Source organism: Cervus elaphus, chromosome 2, assembly GCF_910594005.1.
Source record: "Cervus elaphus chromosome 2, mCerEla1.1, whole genome shotgun sequence".
Taxonomy (NCBI): Eukaryota; Metazoa; Chordata; class Mammalia; order Artiodactyla; family Cervidae; genus Cervus; species Cervus elaphus.
In genome coordinates, this window is record NC_057816.1 from 8,259,702 (window position 1) to 8,277,715 (window position 18,014).

An 18,014-nucleotide genomic window follows, 5' to 3' on the forward strand; every position below is an offset into this window, starting at 1 on the left:
TCAGGCCTTTAAAAGCACCTCTGGGAACTCCCTGGTGGTCCAGCGGTTAGGGTGTGGTTCTGCCCCCTGTCGTCCCCAAGCCTGGTACAGAATGGACCCCAAAAAGGGGTGTCAGAGCCACATAGGGGTGGCCTCCCCCCCATCAGACTCAGCACCCCTGCCTGGCTGGTCCTCCAGAGCTTCATCTCCCTCCCTGACAGCTGACAGGGGCCACCGACCGTGGGGTGGCCATCAGAGTCCCCACCCAGAGGCCGTATGGGAGGGGGCTTCCAGCTGCTCAGCCTCTCTAGAGGCCAGGGCGGGGGTCCACTCCCATGCCACCGACCTCAGAAACTCAGTCTGAGAGGAGGGCAGAGCGGTGGGTGATCCCCAAGGGGAGCGTTGTGGAAGCCCAGTGAGTCAGGCTACAGCAGGTCACCCTGGGGAGGCAGGCCTGGCCAGCCCTCCCAGCTCTTGCCACCCCCAGATTCAGGCTGCCTCACCTCAGCCGTGCAGCCCCACCCTACTCTGGGTGGCCCCAGGTGCCCTGACTCACGTCCTGTCATCCTGTCGCCCAGCCTAATTGCTCCCCTCCCTGGCGTCAGTCATCCGAGAGGCCCTGGTCAGAGACCCCGACATCCTTCCCAGCTCCACGATAGCACCCCCCCCACCCCCCGCAGGCTGTAAACTCCCTGGGGAGGGGCTCAGCCCCAAAGAGGTGGAGATGAGAGATGAGGAGGCAGGAAGCAGTAAAAGGAGAGAAGGGGGTGCAGGGGGCGGGGTGGGGGGGGCCCTCTGGGTATTTCACTGCCCCACACTCAGGACCCCAGACCCAGACCCCCACCCACTGCTGGCTACTCAGAACCTCCCTACGCTGGGATATCCCCGCCGGCCCAACCGGCCCCTCCAGTGAGGAAAGCCCTTTGCTGCCCCACGCAGGGCAAGGAAGCCAATGGCCACCAGGCCCCTGTCAGCAGAGAACTCCAGGCCCCATGTCCCTGGCACCGAGTGGCTCCTGGACGTGGCCGGTAGACACAACGCAGTCAGTGGTCACGTCCTGGCTTTATTCTCCTGTCTCTCACATCGGAGCCAAGGTTCAGAAATGGACCCAGGTCACAGTCCCCAGGGAATGGTCCTTGGCCCCCCTCCTAGGCCGGGCAGGGGGCGCTCTTGCCCACTCCTGCCTGCCTCCCTCAGCTGGGAGTTTCCCCGGGGACTTTCTCCTCAGTGAGGGCCGCAGGGCGGAGCCCCAGCAGGGAGCTGTTTGTTGGGGCCAGCCGTCCCCGCTGTCCGCAGACTCGTCCCAGCTCCAGCTCGGGCCCCCCCGTGCAGGCCGTGGAGGATCTGGGGGCCCAGGGCTCCTTGTCCAAGGACTCGCCATGAGTGCCCTGCCTCCCCACATTCTTGGGCTGCCTGGAGTCCCCACTGAGACTCCAGTTCTGAGAACACTCCGCTCCCATGCTCTCCATCCACGCAGTGTCACTGGCTGAGTGAAGGGGCGAGAGTTCGCTTCTCCGGTTCCTGCACCTCGAGGCCTGGAGGGAGAAGCTCAGCTCAGGCTTACCCTCTCCAAGGGGTTCCCAGCCGCCTGGCTGGGCCTCCAACACACCAGGCTTTCGCTTCGGCTCTTCCCTCTGCCAGGAACGCCATTCCCCAGATACATGGACAGGACACACTCTCCCGTCCAAGCCTTTGCTTCAGCTTCACCTCCTCTTGGAGGCCTGCCCTGAGCACCCTACCTGACCTCGCCACCTGCCCACCCGGGGCTCCTGATCTCACCCACCCTGCTCTCCTTTTATCCCAGGACACTGTCACCTCCTAATACTGTAGAGCTGAGTTCCCCAGGACAGGAATGGGCACCTGAGATGTGGCCAGTCTGAACTGCAATGTGCTTGAGTGTAAAATACCACTGGACTTCAGACTTAGGGTGAAAAAAATGAAATATCTCATTAAGGATTTTTTACACTGACTACATGTCTAAAATGGTAATAGTTTAGGCATACTGAGTTAAACAAAATATATTAATATTCTAATATCAATATATGTTAATAATGTGTTGTTAACATATATTAATAATTAATGTAAATATATGTTAATAATGTTATTAGCATATTAATATATGTTGTGGTATTGAAATATATCAATATATAATATATATATTAATATGTATTAATAGAGTATGTTGGTGTGTTGATGTATAATTTATTAAATGTATTAAATATATGATATATAGTATATTAAATATATATCATATATTTATATAATATATTAATATGCTAATATTAATTAATTTTACATGTCTCATTACTTCCTCTGATGGGGGTTTCCCTGGTGGCCCAGGTGGTAAAGAGTCTGCCTGCAATGCAGGAGACCCAGGTTTGATCCCTGGGCCAGGAAGATCCCTTGGAAAAGGAAATGGCAACCTACACCAGTATCCTTGCCTGGGAAATCCCATGGACAGAGGAGGCTGGCAGACTACAATCCATGGGGATCGCAAAGATCCCCTGATGAGGCTACCTAAACATTTTAAATTACACGTGGAGCTCACGTCATAGTTCTATTGGACAAGCTATTATAGATAACTATTATTTTTATGCATATCATGGGCTGTCTCCCAGCTCCCATACCGGAATGTTCTGTTATATTCCCAAGTAACACATCACCTGGCATTCCAGAAAGGCTCATGGTCAGATGAGTGAATGGGTGAACGAGGCCTGCAAGGGGCACAGAAAGGGCAAATACCCGCCTTCCTCCCAGACCCCCACTCACTCTCTCTGTTGGCATCTGCTTCGTGTTCCGCCAGGGTCTCGATGGAGCCGCCCCATCCCACGCCAGGTCCTGGGGGCACAAGGCGGTCACTGGGCCATGAGGCCCAGACTGAGGCAGCAGGGTGGGTGGGCAGACACAGGAGCCAGGAGGGAAGCCCCCTCCCCCAAGGAGCCGGTAGGCCCCCAGGGACCCTTCTCCCTCACCTTTGCCATGGGAGCTGGGTGCCCCCAGGGGCCCTGGGCGCCGCTGTCGGAATCGCTGCCGGGGGGTGTCCCCAGGACTGAATGACTCAGAGCTTCGCCCCACGGGGAATCTTGAGCTGAGTTTCCGCCGCTGCCCACCCGCCAGTGTCTCATCCCGCAGACACAGGGAGCTCTGTGCCCGGCGCATGGGTGCCGGTGAGGGGGACCCTGCAAGAGGCACAGGCGGGGGTTGGGGGGGGGTGTCGGAGCAGTGCCGGGAGGGCTGGGGGGAGCGGGGGCGAGGGGGGCGGGACTGCAGGAGGAAGCTGCATGGGCACCACAGGGGACAGGAGGCTGCAGAGATGGGGGCTGGGAGCCGGGGGGTGGGGCAAGGTTGAATGAATGGAGGTGGCGACTGGAGGCGGGACCCTGTGCTGGCTCTGACACTAACTCACTGTGTGACCTTGGGCAAGCTGCTTCCCCTCCCTGAGCCTTGGCTTCCTCGTCTGCTGTCTGGGATAAGTGACCTCTGACTAAAGTCCCCGCTGCTCCGAGGTCCTAGGCACCGCTCTGGATGGGTAGGACCGGGTGGGTGGCAGTGCGGGCGGGAGGGAGGTGCCAGCCAAGAGGGACGCAGCAGGGACCCAGGGCAGAGAGTCACTGGAACCATCTGATGGGGCGGGGTGGGGAGCTGCAGCAGGAAAGGCCAGTGGGGGACACTCGCACAAACCACACAGGAAGACCGGGGGCACTGGCAAGCCCCTGGGGGCGGCGGGCCCCCCAGACCCACCTGTCCCATCCGCCTCCCTGCCCTCAGGGAGCTCCGTCTCTGGGGGGCCCCTCAGGTTCTCGGTGCTGCCAGCCCCATCAGCCCCCAGGCGCGGCCCCCCATGGGGGCCCCCCTCCCGCCGGGGCCGCATCAGCCTCTTCACCTTGTCTGCCAGCCAGCTGCCCTTCCTGGGGGCAAGAGGGCACAAGAGGGGGGTCAGGCCAGGGAAGAAGGAGGACAAGAAGGCCATGTCGGGGGTGGCAGAGGCCAGGCCAACCCTCACTTGGGCCTGGACCCAGAGGGCAGGGCAGGGGCGAGGTAGGGAAGACCTCCGGCCCGCCAGGGTGGAGGGGCCCGCTCACTTGGTCCGGGGCAGGGGCCCAGGCTCCAGCACGCGGTATTGGTCCATGATTTTCTCCACCAGCTTCTGCTTCTCCCGGCGCAAGGCATTCAGCTGGTCCCTAGGAGGATGGGGAGGGAGGAGGTGGGCTTGAGGCCTGGGCAGGAACACGGGGTACACACGGGTACACCCCTGCTGGTTAAACAGCCACATGCCCCAGGATGGGTTGATGCACTGTGCTGCCCGAGCCCCCGGGAGTGTCGGCCTCCCCTTTCCCCAGGCCTTCCCAGGGAATTGCCCCATAAACGTCCCAAGGGGCAGCCACGCCAGCCCCCGTGGCCCCTCACAGGTACTCGCGCTGCTCGCGGTGCAGGTGGTCCCGGCTCTCCAGGCTGCGCTCCAGGAGCTCCCGGTTCTCCCGGCTCAGCGCCTGCACCTCGGCCAGCAGCTGCCGGTTCTCCTCTTCCTGGGTGCTCCGGAGCTCCATCAACAGCTGTCACAGGCAAGATGGCAGAACAAGCAAGCGGGGGCGGCTGGGGGACGCTTAACCAGGCTCAGGGTAGCGGCCTTCCACCCGATCCTGGCTCTTTCCAACCCCACCCTCCTCTACAGCCGCCCCCCCTCCCCAGCCACCCACCCCTCACCGCACCTCGCACTGCGTGGTCAGCCGGCAGGCACTCAAGTCCAGCTGCTGGTTGGACTCCCGCAGTCGCTGGCTCTGGGCTTCCAGCTGTGCCCGCTCCAGCTCCAGCCTCGCCAGCCGACCCCGCAGCTCCCCGCGTTCCCCCTGTAACTCCCCGCGCTCCCGGGACACCTCCGCCAGCAGCATCTGAGCCCTGCAGAGGCAAGGAGATCTGCTCTCCAGGAGGAACCTCCCCCCCCCACCCCGCCTCAACTGGGCCCTTCCTGATGGCAGAGAAACCACGAAGAGGAGAGGCGGCAAAGCGGGACCCCGTGGGGAAAGGGACTAACTCACCACCAACCCACTTCGCAGATGGGAACACTGAGGACTGGCCCAGGAGAGGAGGGGCTGTGCCCGGGCTGGTACCTGTCATGCTCACTCTGCAGCCTCCGGAGCTCCTCCTCCAGGCCCCGCTGCCGATGCCCATCCTGCACCAAGCGTTCACGCTCTGCCAGCAGGGCTACCTCCTGCGCCTCCACGTTGGCCCTCTGGGCCTGCAGCTGTTCGTGCCTGCGATGAACCAGGGGCTCAGGGGGCTGCAAGGACCGGGGCCAAGGCAAGCAGGCAGCTGGACCGTCTGGAAGTCCTCCGTCTCCTAAGCATAGGCCCCAGGGGGGCAAAGCCACAGGGCAGAATGCTATGCCAGGCACCCTCCACTCCGGACCACCGATGAAGCCCCAGGGTGAGCCCACCCCAGAAGTGCAGAGAGCCCTGCCGCACAAGAGGGCACAGCCAGGGAGAGGGGCCTGCTGGTGGTTCCCAGGGAACAGGGGGCCCGCTCTGGGCGGACAGGGGGCGCCCGGGAGAGGGGCTGTGAGCTTGGAGAGGGTGCTCACCGGCCCTGCAGCTCCCGATGGGCCAGCTCCAGCGCCCGCATGTTGGCCTTGAGGTCGCGGTGCCGGGCCAGCAGCCCCTCCAGCTCAGCCTCCTGCCGCCGCTGCAGCTGCGCCAGGGCCTCGTGGTCCCGCAGCAGGGCCTGCTGCTGTCCGCGGGTCTCCTCCTGGGAGCGCCGCGCCGCCTGCACCTCCTCCTCCAGCAGCCCCAGCTTCCGGTGCAGCTCCTGGCCCTGTGTCTCCAGTACAGACTTCTCGGCCTAGGCCAGAGCGGGGAGCGGAGTAGGGGGCTGCTGCGGGGGGCATCCCAGGCCGGAAAGGGGGGCAAGGGATGGGGGGGGCAGAAGGCAGAGGGTGGAGGAAAGGAGAGAGAGTGTCGGGGAGCCGAGGGCCAGGGGCACAAGGCGGGGAGGGGACAGGTGGGGCTGGGAAGGCCAGAGGGACGGATGGCCGGCCGTGGAGGGGAGGGCTGGAGACGGGGTGAAAGGGGCACCGACGGGGGTGCTGGAGGCCAGCAGGCGGGTAGGAGCGGGGGCCGGGGGAGGGCCGTGGGCAGGAGGGGATGGGGGGCCGGGCCCACCTGCAGGCGGCTGCTGTTCTCCTGGGCCCGCTGACTCTGCAGCAGCAGCTCCTGGGCGCGCCCCTGCAAGCTCCCCAGCTGCCCCTCCAGGTGCTGCAGTTGGCCCTGCAGAGCCGCCTTCTCTGCTGCCAGCGTGGCATTCTGTCGGGTGGGTGGGGAGGGAGGGTGGTTAGCAGGGGGCCGGGTCTCCGGGACACTGCCCCCTGCCCCCCCAGCCCTGCACCCACCAGTCTGACACTCACAGTGCGCTCCACCTCGATAAGCCGCACGCTCTGGGCCTCCGTGCCCTTGGGCTCCGTCTTCTCCTGGGACCCCAGCCCCGCAGCGCCCTGGCGCAGCTGCAAGGAGAAGCCCTGGGAGGTCACACAAGGGCGTGGCAGGGGTCTCGGGGCGGCCCAGCAAACCTCCCCTGGCAATCCCACAGTTGCCGGCCGAGTGGTCTGCTGGGGACCCGCTGGCTATGTTCTGTCCTAGGTGGACAGCGAGCCCCCTCAAGGGCAGCGGCGGCCTGGTATGGGGCCCGCACCACACTGGTGCCGAGTCCGTGTGCAAGGAGGGCATCAGAAATGATTCCTGACTTATGACCGTTGGCGCTGAGCTCAGGAAGTGGTGGGGCCCCTGCAGGAGAGACACAGCAGGTGCCTCAGAGTCAAGCCACCAGGCTCAGTCGGGTTGAAGAATGGGGGCAACAAGGCCCGGGCAGAGCTACCTGGCTCCCAGCACAGCGCTTCCTCCTACAGGCCCTGGAAGGGGGTGCAAGGGGCGAGACGAGAGGGGAGCCCTGAAGTACCTACCCGAGGATGGAGACAGGGGTGGGGTCAGGCCCCAGCAACCTGGGCGGTGGCCTCACCTTGAACAGCTCGTCCTCCAACTGCAGTGCCCTCTTTCTGAGCTCCATCAGCGCCTCCTCCTTGCTGGTGGCTGCTGCCTGCAGCTCAGCTTCCAGCCGCTGCTCCAGGCCCTGGTACCTGCCAGGAGAAGTCTTAGCACCCAGCCCTCCCCAAATCTTTACCTGCCCCTCTCTGCCCCCCGGGCAGTGCCCCACCTCTGGTGCTGGAACTCCTGTTCCCGCAGAAATTCCTGGCGTTCCAGGGCTGCCCGTTCCAGCTCATTCTGCAGACGCTCCAGCCGGGCCCCCAGCTCCCGGCCCCGCACCACGGCCTTCTCCAGCTCCTGAGGGCAGGCAGAGTGGGCTCAGGGCCAGAAAGGTAGACCGCCACCCTCACCAGGCCTGAGCGTCAGGAGACCTGGCCTTCTGTCCTTGCTCTGTCACCCCAAGCAAATATCATTAACTCTCTGGGCCTCTACTCCCCCATCTGTAAAATGGGAGCAAAGCCTGATGACCTTGCAGAGGGGGTATGAAAGAACAGGGGATTATAAGCCTGCCAAGGAGTGAGGGAAGCCCCTGGACCAGGGCTCAGAGACACTCGCTGGGCACATGTCTTCACCTCTTTGAATCCATGGTTCCTCATGTGCCCAGTGACAGCTGGATGTTCCCTGCGTGCTGAGGTCACACAGGGCAGTTGAGGGGAAGAGGGGCTCAGAGGCAGCGGGTCTGGAGAGTACTCTCAGCCACAGGGGGATGGCCACAGAGGGCAGGAACTTGGTGAAGGCCAGGCCTAACCACAGTGGGAGCTGGGAGGGGGAGGGCCAGGATGCTTGCTGCTGACCAGGCCTGTGGCGGTTGGGCCATACCATTGAGGAAGTGGGTAGGAGACCCGCTCTGGCCTGTGGCCCCCGCCCCCAGAGAGGTAGGTCGAACCATTCTGAGGTACAGGGTGGGGGTGGGGGGGCTCCGGCAGGATGAAACCACGCGGAAGGGCCAACCATGACAGCCGCCCACCAAGTCCTGCTCTTGGAAATGGAGCCTACCCATCTGTGCTCTGGTCATCCTGGCTTAGCAACTCCACCCGGGCCAGCCCCCGGGGTCACTGCACTTCCAGACACCCTTGGCCACTGCCTCTTGCTGAAAAACTAAAAGTCCCACGAGGCCATGCTGCCCACAGCCCCCAGCCACAAGAGCCCCAGGACGGAGAGCAGGCAGAACAGGGATGCCCACAAAGACCTGCATCTCAGGTCGGACCCCTGTCCTGCCCCCTCCAGACCCTGGCCACAGCCCCCAGGGCCCCACTGCACCTCCTCCCCCCACTGGCCCCTGCAGGGGGAGGCCCTCTTGGACAACCCCCTTGGCCACTGGTTCCCTAACCTCCCTCCCCTGGCCAGCCACCTCCTCCCGCACCACGCCCTGTTATCACCAGGAACTGCTCCACCAGGAAATCTCACAAAATTCCCCTTTGTCCTTACTGTCTTCCACCCTCTTGGTCCTCAAAGCCGGCTCTTTTGGCTGGCCAGCTCTACCAGTTCTTCCCTACCCACCGGCTGGCATTCCCTGTCCGCTGATTAAGCCCATACTGAGTGCCAGGCGCTGCCCCAAGCGCTTTACATTCATTATCTTCCAGGATCTTGTGACATAGGTATCATTTTTATTCTGGTTTTACAGGTAAGGAAACGGAGACTCAGAGAGGTTAAGTAACTGGCCCCAAGCCACATAGCTGACTAGGGGAGCTGAGCTATCACCCAGATCTTTCTGCCAGCATCTCTCAGCTCCTCCAGAGTGGACCCCAGAGACAAGCTCTTGGCCTTACCCTCTCACCCACACTCTCAATTCTCACACGCCCCAGACCAAGCCAACAGCATGTTCCTGACTCCTCACCATCAGGAGGTGTCTCGGAGCAAATAACTTCTCCTCTCTGAACCTCAGTCCCTGCTCTGTGTAACAGGGAAACTGCTCAGCTTCCAGATTTGATACTTCCCAAGTGGTACCAGTGGTAAAGAATCTGCCTGCCAATGCAGGAGATGCAAGAGACGCAGTTTCAATCCCTGAGTTCAGACGACCCCCTGGAGTAGGAAATGGCAACCCACTCCAGTATTCTTGCCTGGAAACTTCCGTGGACAGAGGAGCCTGGCGAGCTACAGCCCATGGGGTCACAAAGAGTCAGACATGATTGAGCACATGTGTGCTGCAGCATACCCTCGCCCCAGCCCTGGGCCACACGGGCCCAAACACCCATCCCCTTGCCTCATGGTCTGTTCTGCTTCCTCTGAGGAGCCTCCAGACCTGCAAATCTGACCACTCTGCTCACATTATACCCTCCACTGACTCCTTGCCACCCTAGTGAAAACAGCTGCAACTCCTTCCTTTGCTTGGAAGGAAGATGAAGCCTTGCCCAATAGGAAACCTGCTTAAGGAAGTCTTCATGTCACCTCGCTCCGCCCCCTGCCTCTCGCTCCACCCCTGCAAACGGGCCTGCTCCTCCTCCTGGCTCATTGCCATTCTCTCTCCTCCTCCAGGAAGCTTTCCCTGATGAGCCCCAGCCCGAGTCCAGTGTGCTTCCTGGACCCCTACGGCTCCCCGCACAGTCCCGTCTCCACCCCAGATTGTGAGTGAGTGTCTCCCAGAGGCTGCGAGTGCTGGCTGCCTAGTACAGGGCCTGGTGCCAAGAAGATGCCCGCAAACATGCTTGAATGAATGAATACAGGGGTTTCCAGGTTTTCTCTCTTCTCCAACCCCCATCCCAGCTCTGGCCTACCTCACCTGCCACTTTTTTTTTTTTTTTTGGCCACGCCATGCAACTTGCGGGATCTTAGTTCCCTGACCAGGGATCGAACCTCTGCTTCCCGTCCTGGATGCAGAGCCCACTGGACCACCAGGGAATTCTCTCACCTGCCAACTTGACCACGGGCACTGCCTTCCTACGGCCCCAGGTCCCCTTGTACACCAAGGTGACTCTCCCCAAACCCAGCATCACACAGGTTGGCCCACACCCTTGGGTGAATTTCCCTGCCTGGGGATGAAGTACCAATACCCACAAAGCTGGCCTGACACACCTCTCCACCTAACCCCACGTCTCCCGGGCCCCTCAGCATTTCTAACACCTTCAAGTCTTTGCATTTGCTGTTTCCCCTGGATGAAATATCCCTCCCCACCTAGTGAGATCTCGATCTTTCCTTAGAACCCTTCCTGAAGCCTTCTTGCCCCGACCCTGGCATCAGTTCCTGTTCCCATGGATTGCCAAAGCACTTTGCCCAGGACAACCAACGTATCTTGCGCCTTTGCCCACCATGAACTAGGCTCTTCACACCATTATTTCCGTCCACCTTCCAAAGCCCCACTGAGGCAGCTATGAAGAGCACCCCCATTTTACAGAGGGAGGCACTGGGGTGCAACTGAGTAAACCGCCACAGTCAAAGAGTCAGGATTTGCACCCAGGCCATCTAGCTCCACGCCCACCACCTCCTACAGCCATCCCATCAAAGGCAGGGGCCATCTGCCCTGGTCCCAGGCCAGGTGCGCCTTTTGAGGCAGGAGTGGACTTTGCCCTTCCCTCTCCAGCCCCAGCTCAGTGCTGGGTACTCGGTGGTTGCTGACGGAATTAATAACCCCCAAGCCCCAGCAACTGGCCTGGAACCCTGTCTCCTGGCCGTGAGCCCCACCGTACCTCCTGGAGGGCCTGCTTCTCCCGGCGCTGCCTCTCAGCCTCCTCCAGGTGCCTGCGGCCCTCGCCCTCCAGCATGTGCAGCTGCTCCTCGGCCTCTTCGGCCCGGGCCCGCAGCCTGGGCACCTCTCGCTCCCACTGCCTCCGCTCACGGCCAGCTGCTGCCAGCGCCTCCGCCAGCGCCTCCCGCTCCCGCGACGCAGCCTCCAGCTCCTGGGCAGAAGACTCCACCGCCTCCCGCAACCGGGCCAGCTCCCGGGCCTGGGCCTCCGCCTCCCGGTGGGCCTCAGCCTCTGCTCTCCGGGCCTGAGCCAGCTCCTCTGAGAGGCGGGCAGCCTCCGTGCCTCGGGCCTCCAGCCTCCGGGCCTGGGCCTCCAGATCTGCTCGGAGGGCCTCAGCCTCTCGCTTCAGCCGCGCCGCCTCCTCCTGGAGGGCCTCCCGCTCAGGGACGCCACTGACCAGGATCTCCTCGGGGGCCCGCGCCTCCCGGGTCTGGACCTCAGGAGCCTCTTCCAGTTTCTTCTGCGGCGTTCGTTGGGTTGCATCCCCGACCAACCCCCCCACCCTCTGTTCATGCTCTCTGGCCTCTGTTTGCCCCTTGGGTAGGTCCGGCCTCTGGTCTAGGGTCCCCTGCTCCTCCAACCGCACACACAGGCTGGTCTCCGAGGGTCCCGGCTTGCTCTCAGGGTCCTCCTGTTTCACCCTCGGGGCCTCCGGCACCGACTCCCCAGTCTCTCCTCCCAGAGACAGCTGGGCCTGAATGTTAACCTCAGGACCCTGAGGTGGGGTCACAGAGGCAGGGGTCCGGAGAGGGGGTCCCAGGCCAGCCTTCTTCGGGAACTCCTGTGCCCCTGTGTCGGGGTCTGACTCCTGAGGCATGGAGCCTGCAGGGACCACGACATCCGTCTGGAGAGGCCTCTCCACCACCTTCGGGTTCAGATCAGATGCCGCCCCCTCGAGGGCTGACTCAAACGCCAGGGGAGCTGGGTCTGAGGCCTGGGGGCCTTCATCCGCTGCCTGAGCAGCCAAGGCCTGGGGGTCAGGGTCTGAGGCCAGGCAAGTCTGTGGAGCTGAGTCCGGCTCTTGAATCACCGAGTCTTCGTTCTGCTCCTCCAGTAGGGGGGGCTGAGGGCACATGAGTTCAGTTTAGTCACTCAGTCATGTCTGATTCTTTGTGACCCCATGGACTGCGGCACACCGGGCCTCCCTGTCCATCACCAACACCCGGAGTTTACTCAAACTCATGTCCATTGAGTCAGTGATGCCATCCAACCATCTCATCCTCTGTCATCCCCTTCTCCTCCTGCCTTCAATCTTTCCCAGCATCAGGGTCTTTTCAAATGAGGGCACACGGTCTTTTCATGAGGGCACATGAGAGGGATGGTCAAACCCAGAGGAGGTGGCCAGGAAGGGCCTGCAGATGGTTGAAGGGGACTCACCTGGCCACCTGGCTGCCTCTGCAGCACCCGGAGCAGGCCTCGAAGCTCCTGATTCTCCCGCTCCAGGGTCCGCAGCCGCCCAGCCTCTGCCTCCCTCACTTCATCATGCAGCGAAGGAGCTGCTCCGGGCAGGGGTTCTGGGGTGTAGAAGATGAAGTCAGGACCCCTCTGCTCCCTTATGATTCCTCACATACACCCCCACCTCTGACACCAGACCTGGGGGAAGGGGATGAAACCAGAAGCCAACCCCACTATGAAAAAAAAAGAGGGAAAGTGTTAGTTGCTCAGTCGTGTCTGATTCTGCGACCCCTTGGTCTGTTGCCCGCCAGGCTCCTCTGTCCATGGGATGCTCCAGGCAAGGACACTGGAGTGGCTAGCCATTCCCTTCTCCAGGGGATCTTCCCAACCCCAGGACTGAACCCGGGTTTCTTGCACTGCAGACATTCTTTACTGTCTGAGCCACTAGGGAAGCCCCAGTAGCTACAGGGAAACAGAGGCAGCTCCCACCCGCAGCCCTGCCACTGGGGCCCCGCTCACCCTCCCCAGGGGAGCCTGGGAGTGGTTCCAGGCTCCGCTGAAGCTCCAGTTCCAGCTCCACATTCTCTTCTGCAAGCTGGTCCACCTGATGCCGCAGGGAGTCCAGCTCCTGGAGGGGAGAGCAGGGTTAGGCAAGCCCTCCCTGCTATGGCCAGGCCCAGTGTGGGGGCTAGAGGGTCACTGGAAGGAAAGGGCAACCCACTGCAGTATTCTTGCCTGGAGAATCCCATGAACAGAGGAGCCTGGTGGGCTAGGGTCTGTGGGGTCGCAAAGAGTCTGGACATGACTGAGTGTACACACACACACACACACACAGGAATCAGGGAGTAGGAGTCAGTGGTCACCAAGGTACCCTAGGGACCTCTGAGGTCACGGATCACTGAGTGACCGGCGGTCTCACCGCGTGGGCCTCGCCCAGCCGAGTCCGCAGCAGCAGGTTCTCGCGCTGGGTCTCGTGCAGCCGAGCACAGCGCTCCTGAGCGGCCTCCAGCTGCTCTTCCAGGAGCGCCTTGGAGGCCTCCAGAGTCCCCGAGAGCACCCGCTCCTCCTGGTGGGGAGCAGAGAGTCGGTGGCGGGATGTCCACCCCCCACACCGGGCGCGCGCGCGCGCGCATTCCAGGCTCCCCGCCCCATCTGACCCTGCACCCTAGTGGCTCTCCAGGCCCCGCCTCTCCCCTCCATCTCCCCCTCCCTCTCCAAGTTCTCTCCAGGGACCAATTCCCCAGCACCGGGCCCCGCCCTTCTCCTGTGTAGGCCCTGCCCCTTCTCAAGAACGGCCTTCCAAGGTGGCACCCTTCTAGCCCCACTTCAGCCCCATTGCTGGTACTATAGACGCTGCCTCCCCTACCGCTCCCACCCTCCTCTCCAGGACCTAGCCTTGCCTACAGCCTCCACGGCTCCCCTCCACCTGCCCCATCCTCCAAAGGGCCTATCCCCAGACACCCCCTCACCCCGTTCTCCTAGCAATGCTTGGGGCCTCCACTAAGGCCTGACTCTCGGCCAAACTCTCTCCTCTCTTGGCCCACCCTGTCCCCAGCGCCCACGCCCACCCTACGCCCAGCCCCGCAGCCCCGCCTCCCGCCTCACCTCTAGCCGGCCCTTGCAGGCCTCGGCCGCCTGGAGGCGCTCTCGGCAGCGTCGCAGTTCCTCCTGCAGGCGGGGCAGGCGGCCCGCCCGCTCCCGCAGCGCGTCTGCCTCCTCGCGGTACAGCTCGGCCCGCTTGGCCTGTCCCGTCAGCGCCTGGGCCTGAGCCAGACGGGTGCGGAGCTAGGACCGGCCACCCGCCAGCCACAGGGATTGGGACGGGAAGGAACCGGGTTGGAGGAGGCAGAAGGACGGGGAAGGTGCGGGGAAGGGGTTAAGGAATGCGCGACCATGCCTGGGGACATCTGAGCGCACCTCCTGGCGGAGCCTTCGGATTTCGGCCTCCAAGCCCTGCACCTCTGCTTGGGAATCCAGCAGCAGCTCGGCTTTCTCCTCTCTGGAGGGAAGGCACGCAGGAAGGGTCTGGGGACCTGCCCCTTCCAGCCCTTTTCCTCCAACCCTGATCCCAACCGGGACCCCATCCTGCCGCCTGCCCCCAGGTCCCTCCCAGCACTCACAGCTCCTGCCGGAGGCGCCGCAACTGGGCCTTGGCATTGGCCAGCTGCAGGGCCAAGGTGTGCGAGGCCCCCTCCGAGGGAATCCTGGCGGGAGTCTCAGGCAACATGGGGGCAGGCTCCCGGTCCAGCAGCAGTTCGGCCAGCCGCTGTGGGAGGTCAAGGGTCAGAAGCAACCCCTCGCAGGACACCCACATCCGCCCCCAATTACCCAAGCTGAATCTGGCTGTTGCAGCCCTGCGGACCCAAGACCCACAACCCCAGCCCCACACCTGGACCCCAGTGCCGCCTCCCCCACATGTCTGGATCCCCAGGGTCCTCCTGTTCCTTGGCCTGCTGCCCCCTACCTGGGCCCCCAGGTCGCGCTCCCGTGCCAGCTTCAGCAGTGTCCCCATTAGGCTCCGGGAGAGCATCTCCAGCTCCGGAGTTGCCAGCTCCCCAGTCTCCGGCCCAGTCAGCGCCAGCACCAAGCCCGCCCCGGGCTGGGTCACCTGGAGCCCAGGGAGAGCAATTCAGCTAAAGAAGGGGGCCGGGTGTCCCGGAGGGCAGCCCAGTCATCGTACCTCCTGGATGGCAGCAGCCAGCTCGCTCTGAACCTCCAGGCTGAGGCCCTGGATGTGGCGGATGAACAGTTCGCGGTGCTCACACTGCAGGGGGGCAAGGCGGGGGCAGTGAGCCTGGCGCCAGAGGGCATCCCGCCACCTCTGCGCCCAGAGCTGGGCCCTGCCCTTCCCTGCCCCGCTCACCTGCACTGACGCCCCCAGCAGTAGCCTAAGGATGCCTTCCAGCTCCTCCACTGCCTCCTCTGCAGGGCACAAGCCACAAGGGGTTAACCGGGAGGGACAGCGGGTAGAAGCAGGAAGGGGTGGAGGGGTGGTAGGAGAGAGCACCTGAGAAGGGGTCAAAGCCCAGCGTCTGCAGGTCTGGGGGCGGCGACAGGATCAGCAGCTGCAGCTCCTCCTGGGGTGGAGGGGGCGGGTGATAAGAGATGGGCCTCTCCCCAGGGGGGCTCCCGGGCTCAGCCTCCCCCTCACGACCCCTCACCTGGTAGAAGTCCCTCAGTCGGCCCCACAGGTGGTTCAGGTTCCACACCCGCCAGGCTGCGGGGCCGTCACGGCCCCTGATCATTCGAGGGCCCCCTCGGGAACTGGGAGCACTGTGGGCACGGGGCGGGGCGGGGGGCAGTCGGTGGAAGGGAAGATTGAGGACCCACCTCCTCTGAAGCAGGCTCTGCCAGCCACCCCTCAGGCTCCTCCCCCCAGGCCACCTGGCCCCCTCCCCTCACGCCCCACACCCCCTCCAGGTCATCCTCTGATGCCCCTTACATGATGCCCAGCACCCGCAGGAGCAGGGCCCCATCGCTGAGACGCAAGAACCTCTTCTCCGGACACAGGGGCCCCTCTCCTTCCTCCTCCTCCTCCTCCCCCTCCGGCTCCTCCGCCTCCCCCACCAGCCCGGCTAGTCCCAGCGCCTGTGGGAACACAAAGGAGTCATCTGGCCTGCCCGGGTGCGGGGCGGGGGAGACCCCCACTATAGAGTGAATCCTGAGCCCCTCTGACCTGCCGCCCTGCACCCACATAGTCCCCTCCTCACCGGTTCCCTGAATGCCAGTGGCCCTGGGTCCAGACACCTTTTCCTTCCCACAGCTGCCTGGACTTCTCCATCCCCACTTGAGCCCACCCCTCCCCTCAGCCCCTTCCTGCCCACCACGCCCCACTCTGCCCCCTCTCCCCTTACGCCCACACCAGCCCCTCCCTGCTGCTCGTTTCCTCCCCCCAGACCCCCCTCCCACTGCACCCTCACCCAGGTGGCCAGGCTGCCACTCAGGAAGTCTCTGATCCTGGGCCCCTTGCCCCCATCCATGACGGGGTCAGGGTGTTGGTCCCACTGCGGCAGCTACACCTGCCCTGAGAGGAAGAGGAAGTCCCCAAGTGGGAGATCCCAGGCCCAGCCACAGACACCCTGTGCCGCTTCCTCCTTCCGGGTGCTGACGGGCCTATGCACCCCCAGAGTCCTGCCTCAGCCCCCCTTTCGCCACGCCACATCCTCCCAGCATCTCGGGCAGGGCCGCCCTGAGGTCAGCCGGGGAAGGTGGAGTCAGGGCCACCCAGGAGCAAGGCCCACAGCTCTCCTGGCTCCGTGGACAATGGTGGGTGAGTCCTCCCCTTCTCTGGGCCTTGGTTGCCCAACTTGAAACCGAAGAGAGTGACCTCAGCCCTGCATCTTCCAGGGCCCCAGAAAAGGTTCCAGGCCTTATATGGTGACACTAGGCACCCACGGTGCATCTTCCAACTTGCCTGGCTTTCCTTTCTCAAACTCACCCAAACCACCCTCCCAACCTGTGACTCTAGGGAGGGGCTGCCTCCCACATCAAGCCTCCTCTGAATCCCCACCAGAAGTGAGTACCCCTCCTCAGACCCCACCCTCCCCCAGCCTCTTTATACACCGGACTGAAACAGGATGTCTACTCCATGTGCTAGTGGCCTCACGAGCCTTGATTTCCTGTCTGTAAAAGAAGTGGGTTAGAATCCAGCATCTGAGGGATGCAGTTCAATGCAGAGACCAGAGGCATGTCTTGGGGATAAACCAGGAGGATACCCTAGTTCCCCCACTGCTCACTAGGGGGCGCCACGTGGGACACTGCTGGGTACCGAGATGTAGTAAAAAGTCACGTTGTCCCCGCCCCTGGGGGATGCACAGCACGCTGGGGAGATAGCTATGCAGAAAGTCGCACACACACCCAAAAGGTAATGTTGCAGCTGTGCTATGTGCATTGACAAGGGAGGGATTTGACTTCAGTGGGATGATCAGGAGACGCATGGTGAGGGAGGAGGGCAGTGACCCCGCAGCTGTGATCAGGGATGACTGGGGTAAGCAGGTGATGTGGGATGAAGGGCATTCCCAGAGGCCCAAGCAGAATGTGCAAGGGTTCTGTGGCAGCTGGAAGTGTGAAGTCCAAAAATTATTCATATTTCATAGATTTCCAGACACTTTATTTCCTCACATTTCAATCTCTAAAGTCAGGTTACATGGTAGAGTCGCTGGCTAGCTGGCGGCACTCCTGACATCGTTGTCATTGCCTGCACGTGCCCACACTTCAAAAGCGTCCAACCCTGCAGAAAGGGCGTCAGCAGCCTGGAAGAAAACCCCAGAGACAAGAGCAGAGCACGCTTAACCCCAGGCTCCAAATGGTGGAGGCTCCCAGTGGAGGGGAACCAGATTTGTCAGCAACACTCCCAAAGCAGGAATCCAGAGTCAGCTTGCTCTGCAGACCTGCACGGCTGGCTTAGGACTCCAATGGCTACTGGTGGGTTTCTGCCTGCAATGCAGAAGACGGGGGTTCAGTCCCTGGGTCAGGAAGATCCCCTGGGGAAGGGAATGGCAACCCACTCCAGTATTCTTGCCTAGAGAATCCCATGGACAGAGGAGCCTGGTGGGCTACAGTCCATGGGGTCACAGAGAGTCAGACAGGACTGAGAGGCTAACACTTTCACACTTACACTTATGAACTGGGGGGTGCGGTGGTGGGGAAGAGTGCTCTCCCGATTCTCACCTCACAGGAGTGGGTGACGGGGAAACACACCAGCATCCCGCCTCTGTCAGATTCCAAATGTAAAGGAGTTTTCTGAACACCATAAACTATTTTGCTTCTATTTTCCTTTTTATGTGTGCATTCGAATTATGTATGATGAGAATCTATGTCTAAGGCAAAAAGAGCTCCTTCGGGAGGTATAAAATAGTCTAGTGATGAAAGAGCCTTGGGACATAGTTAACTGGCAGCATTCCTCTTTTCTTTAGTGGCAGCTTTTA

At 62.2% G+C, this 18,014-nt stretch overlaps 1 protein-coding gene across 1 annotated transcript; it reads right to left on the reverse strand.

Moving 5' to 3' along the window:
- Positions 1-1,022: 1,022 nt before the first annotated feature.
- On the reverse strand, positions 1,023-16,831 carry CCDC88B (coiled-coil domain containing 88B). Its single transcript, XM_043927653.1, has 27 exons — positions 16,008-16,831; positions 15,530-15,675; positions 15,249-15,360; positions 15,095-15,164; positions 14,951-15,009; positions 14,768-14,851; positions 14,552-14,695; positions 14,208-14,353; positions 14,005-14,086; positions 13,693-13,851; positions 13,007-13,153; positions 12,607-12,715; positions 12,070-12,206; positions 10,634-11,755; positions 7,180-7,307; positions 6,985-7,102; positions 6,377-6,472; positions 6,135-6,275; positions 5,558-5,814; positions 5,088-5,231; positions 4,689-4,875; positions 4,387-4,532; positions 4,062-4,160; positions 3,721-3,887; positions 2,952-3,158; positions 2,749-2,817; positions 1,023-1,514 (listed from the first exon to the last, which is right to left on the reverse strand). The coding sequence occupies exons 1-27, from the start codon at positions 16,065-16,067 to the stop codon at positions 1,459-1,461; spliced, it is 4,392 nt and encodes a 1,463-aa protein (XP_043783588.1). The 5' UTR covers positions 16,068-16,831; the 3' UTR covers positions 1,023-1,458.
- Positions 16,832-18,014: the final 1,183 nt, after the last annotated feature.

Bases quoted from the DNA above. Each gene is read 5' to 3' on its own strand.
- CCDC88B (XM_043927653.1), bottom strand. From the start codon at position 16,067: ATGGATGGGGGCAAGGGGCCCAGGATCAGAGACTTCCTGAGTGGCAGC. The intron at 12,207-12,606 runs GTGAGCGGGGCC...TCTACACCCCAG, and splicing joins CCCAGGCTCCCCTGGGGAGG to AACCCCTGCCCGGAGCAGCT. The intron at 1,515-2,748 runs GTGAGTGGGGGT...TTCTCCCTCCAG, and splicing joins AGCAGATGCCAACAGAGAGA to GCCTCGAGGTGCAGGAACCG.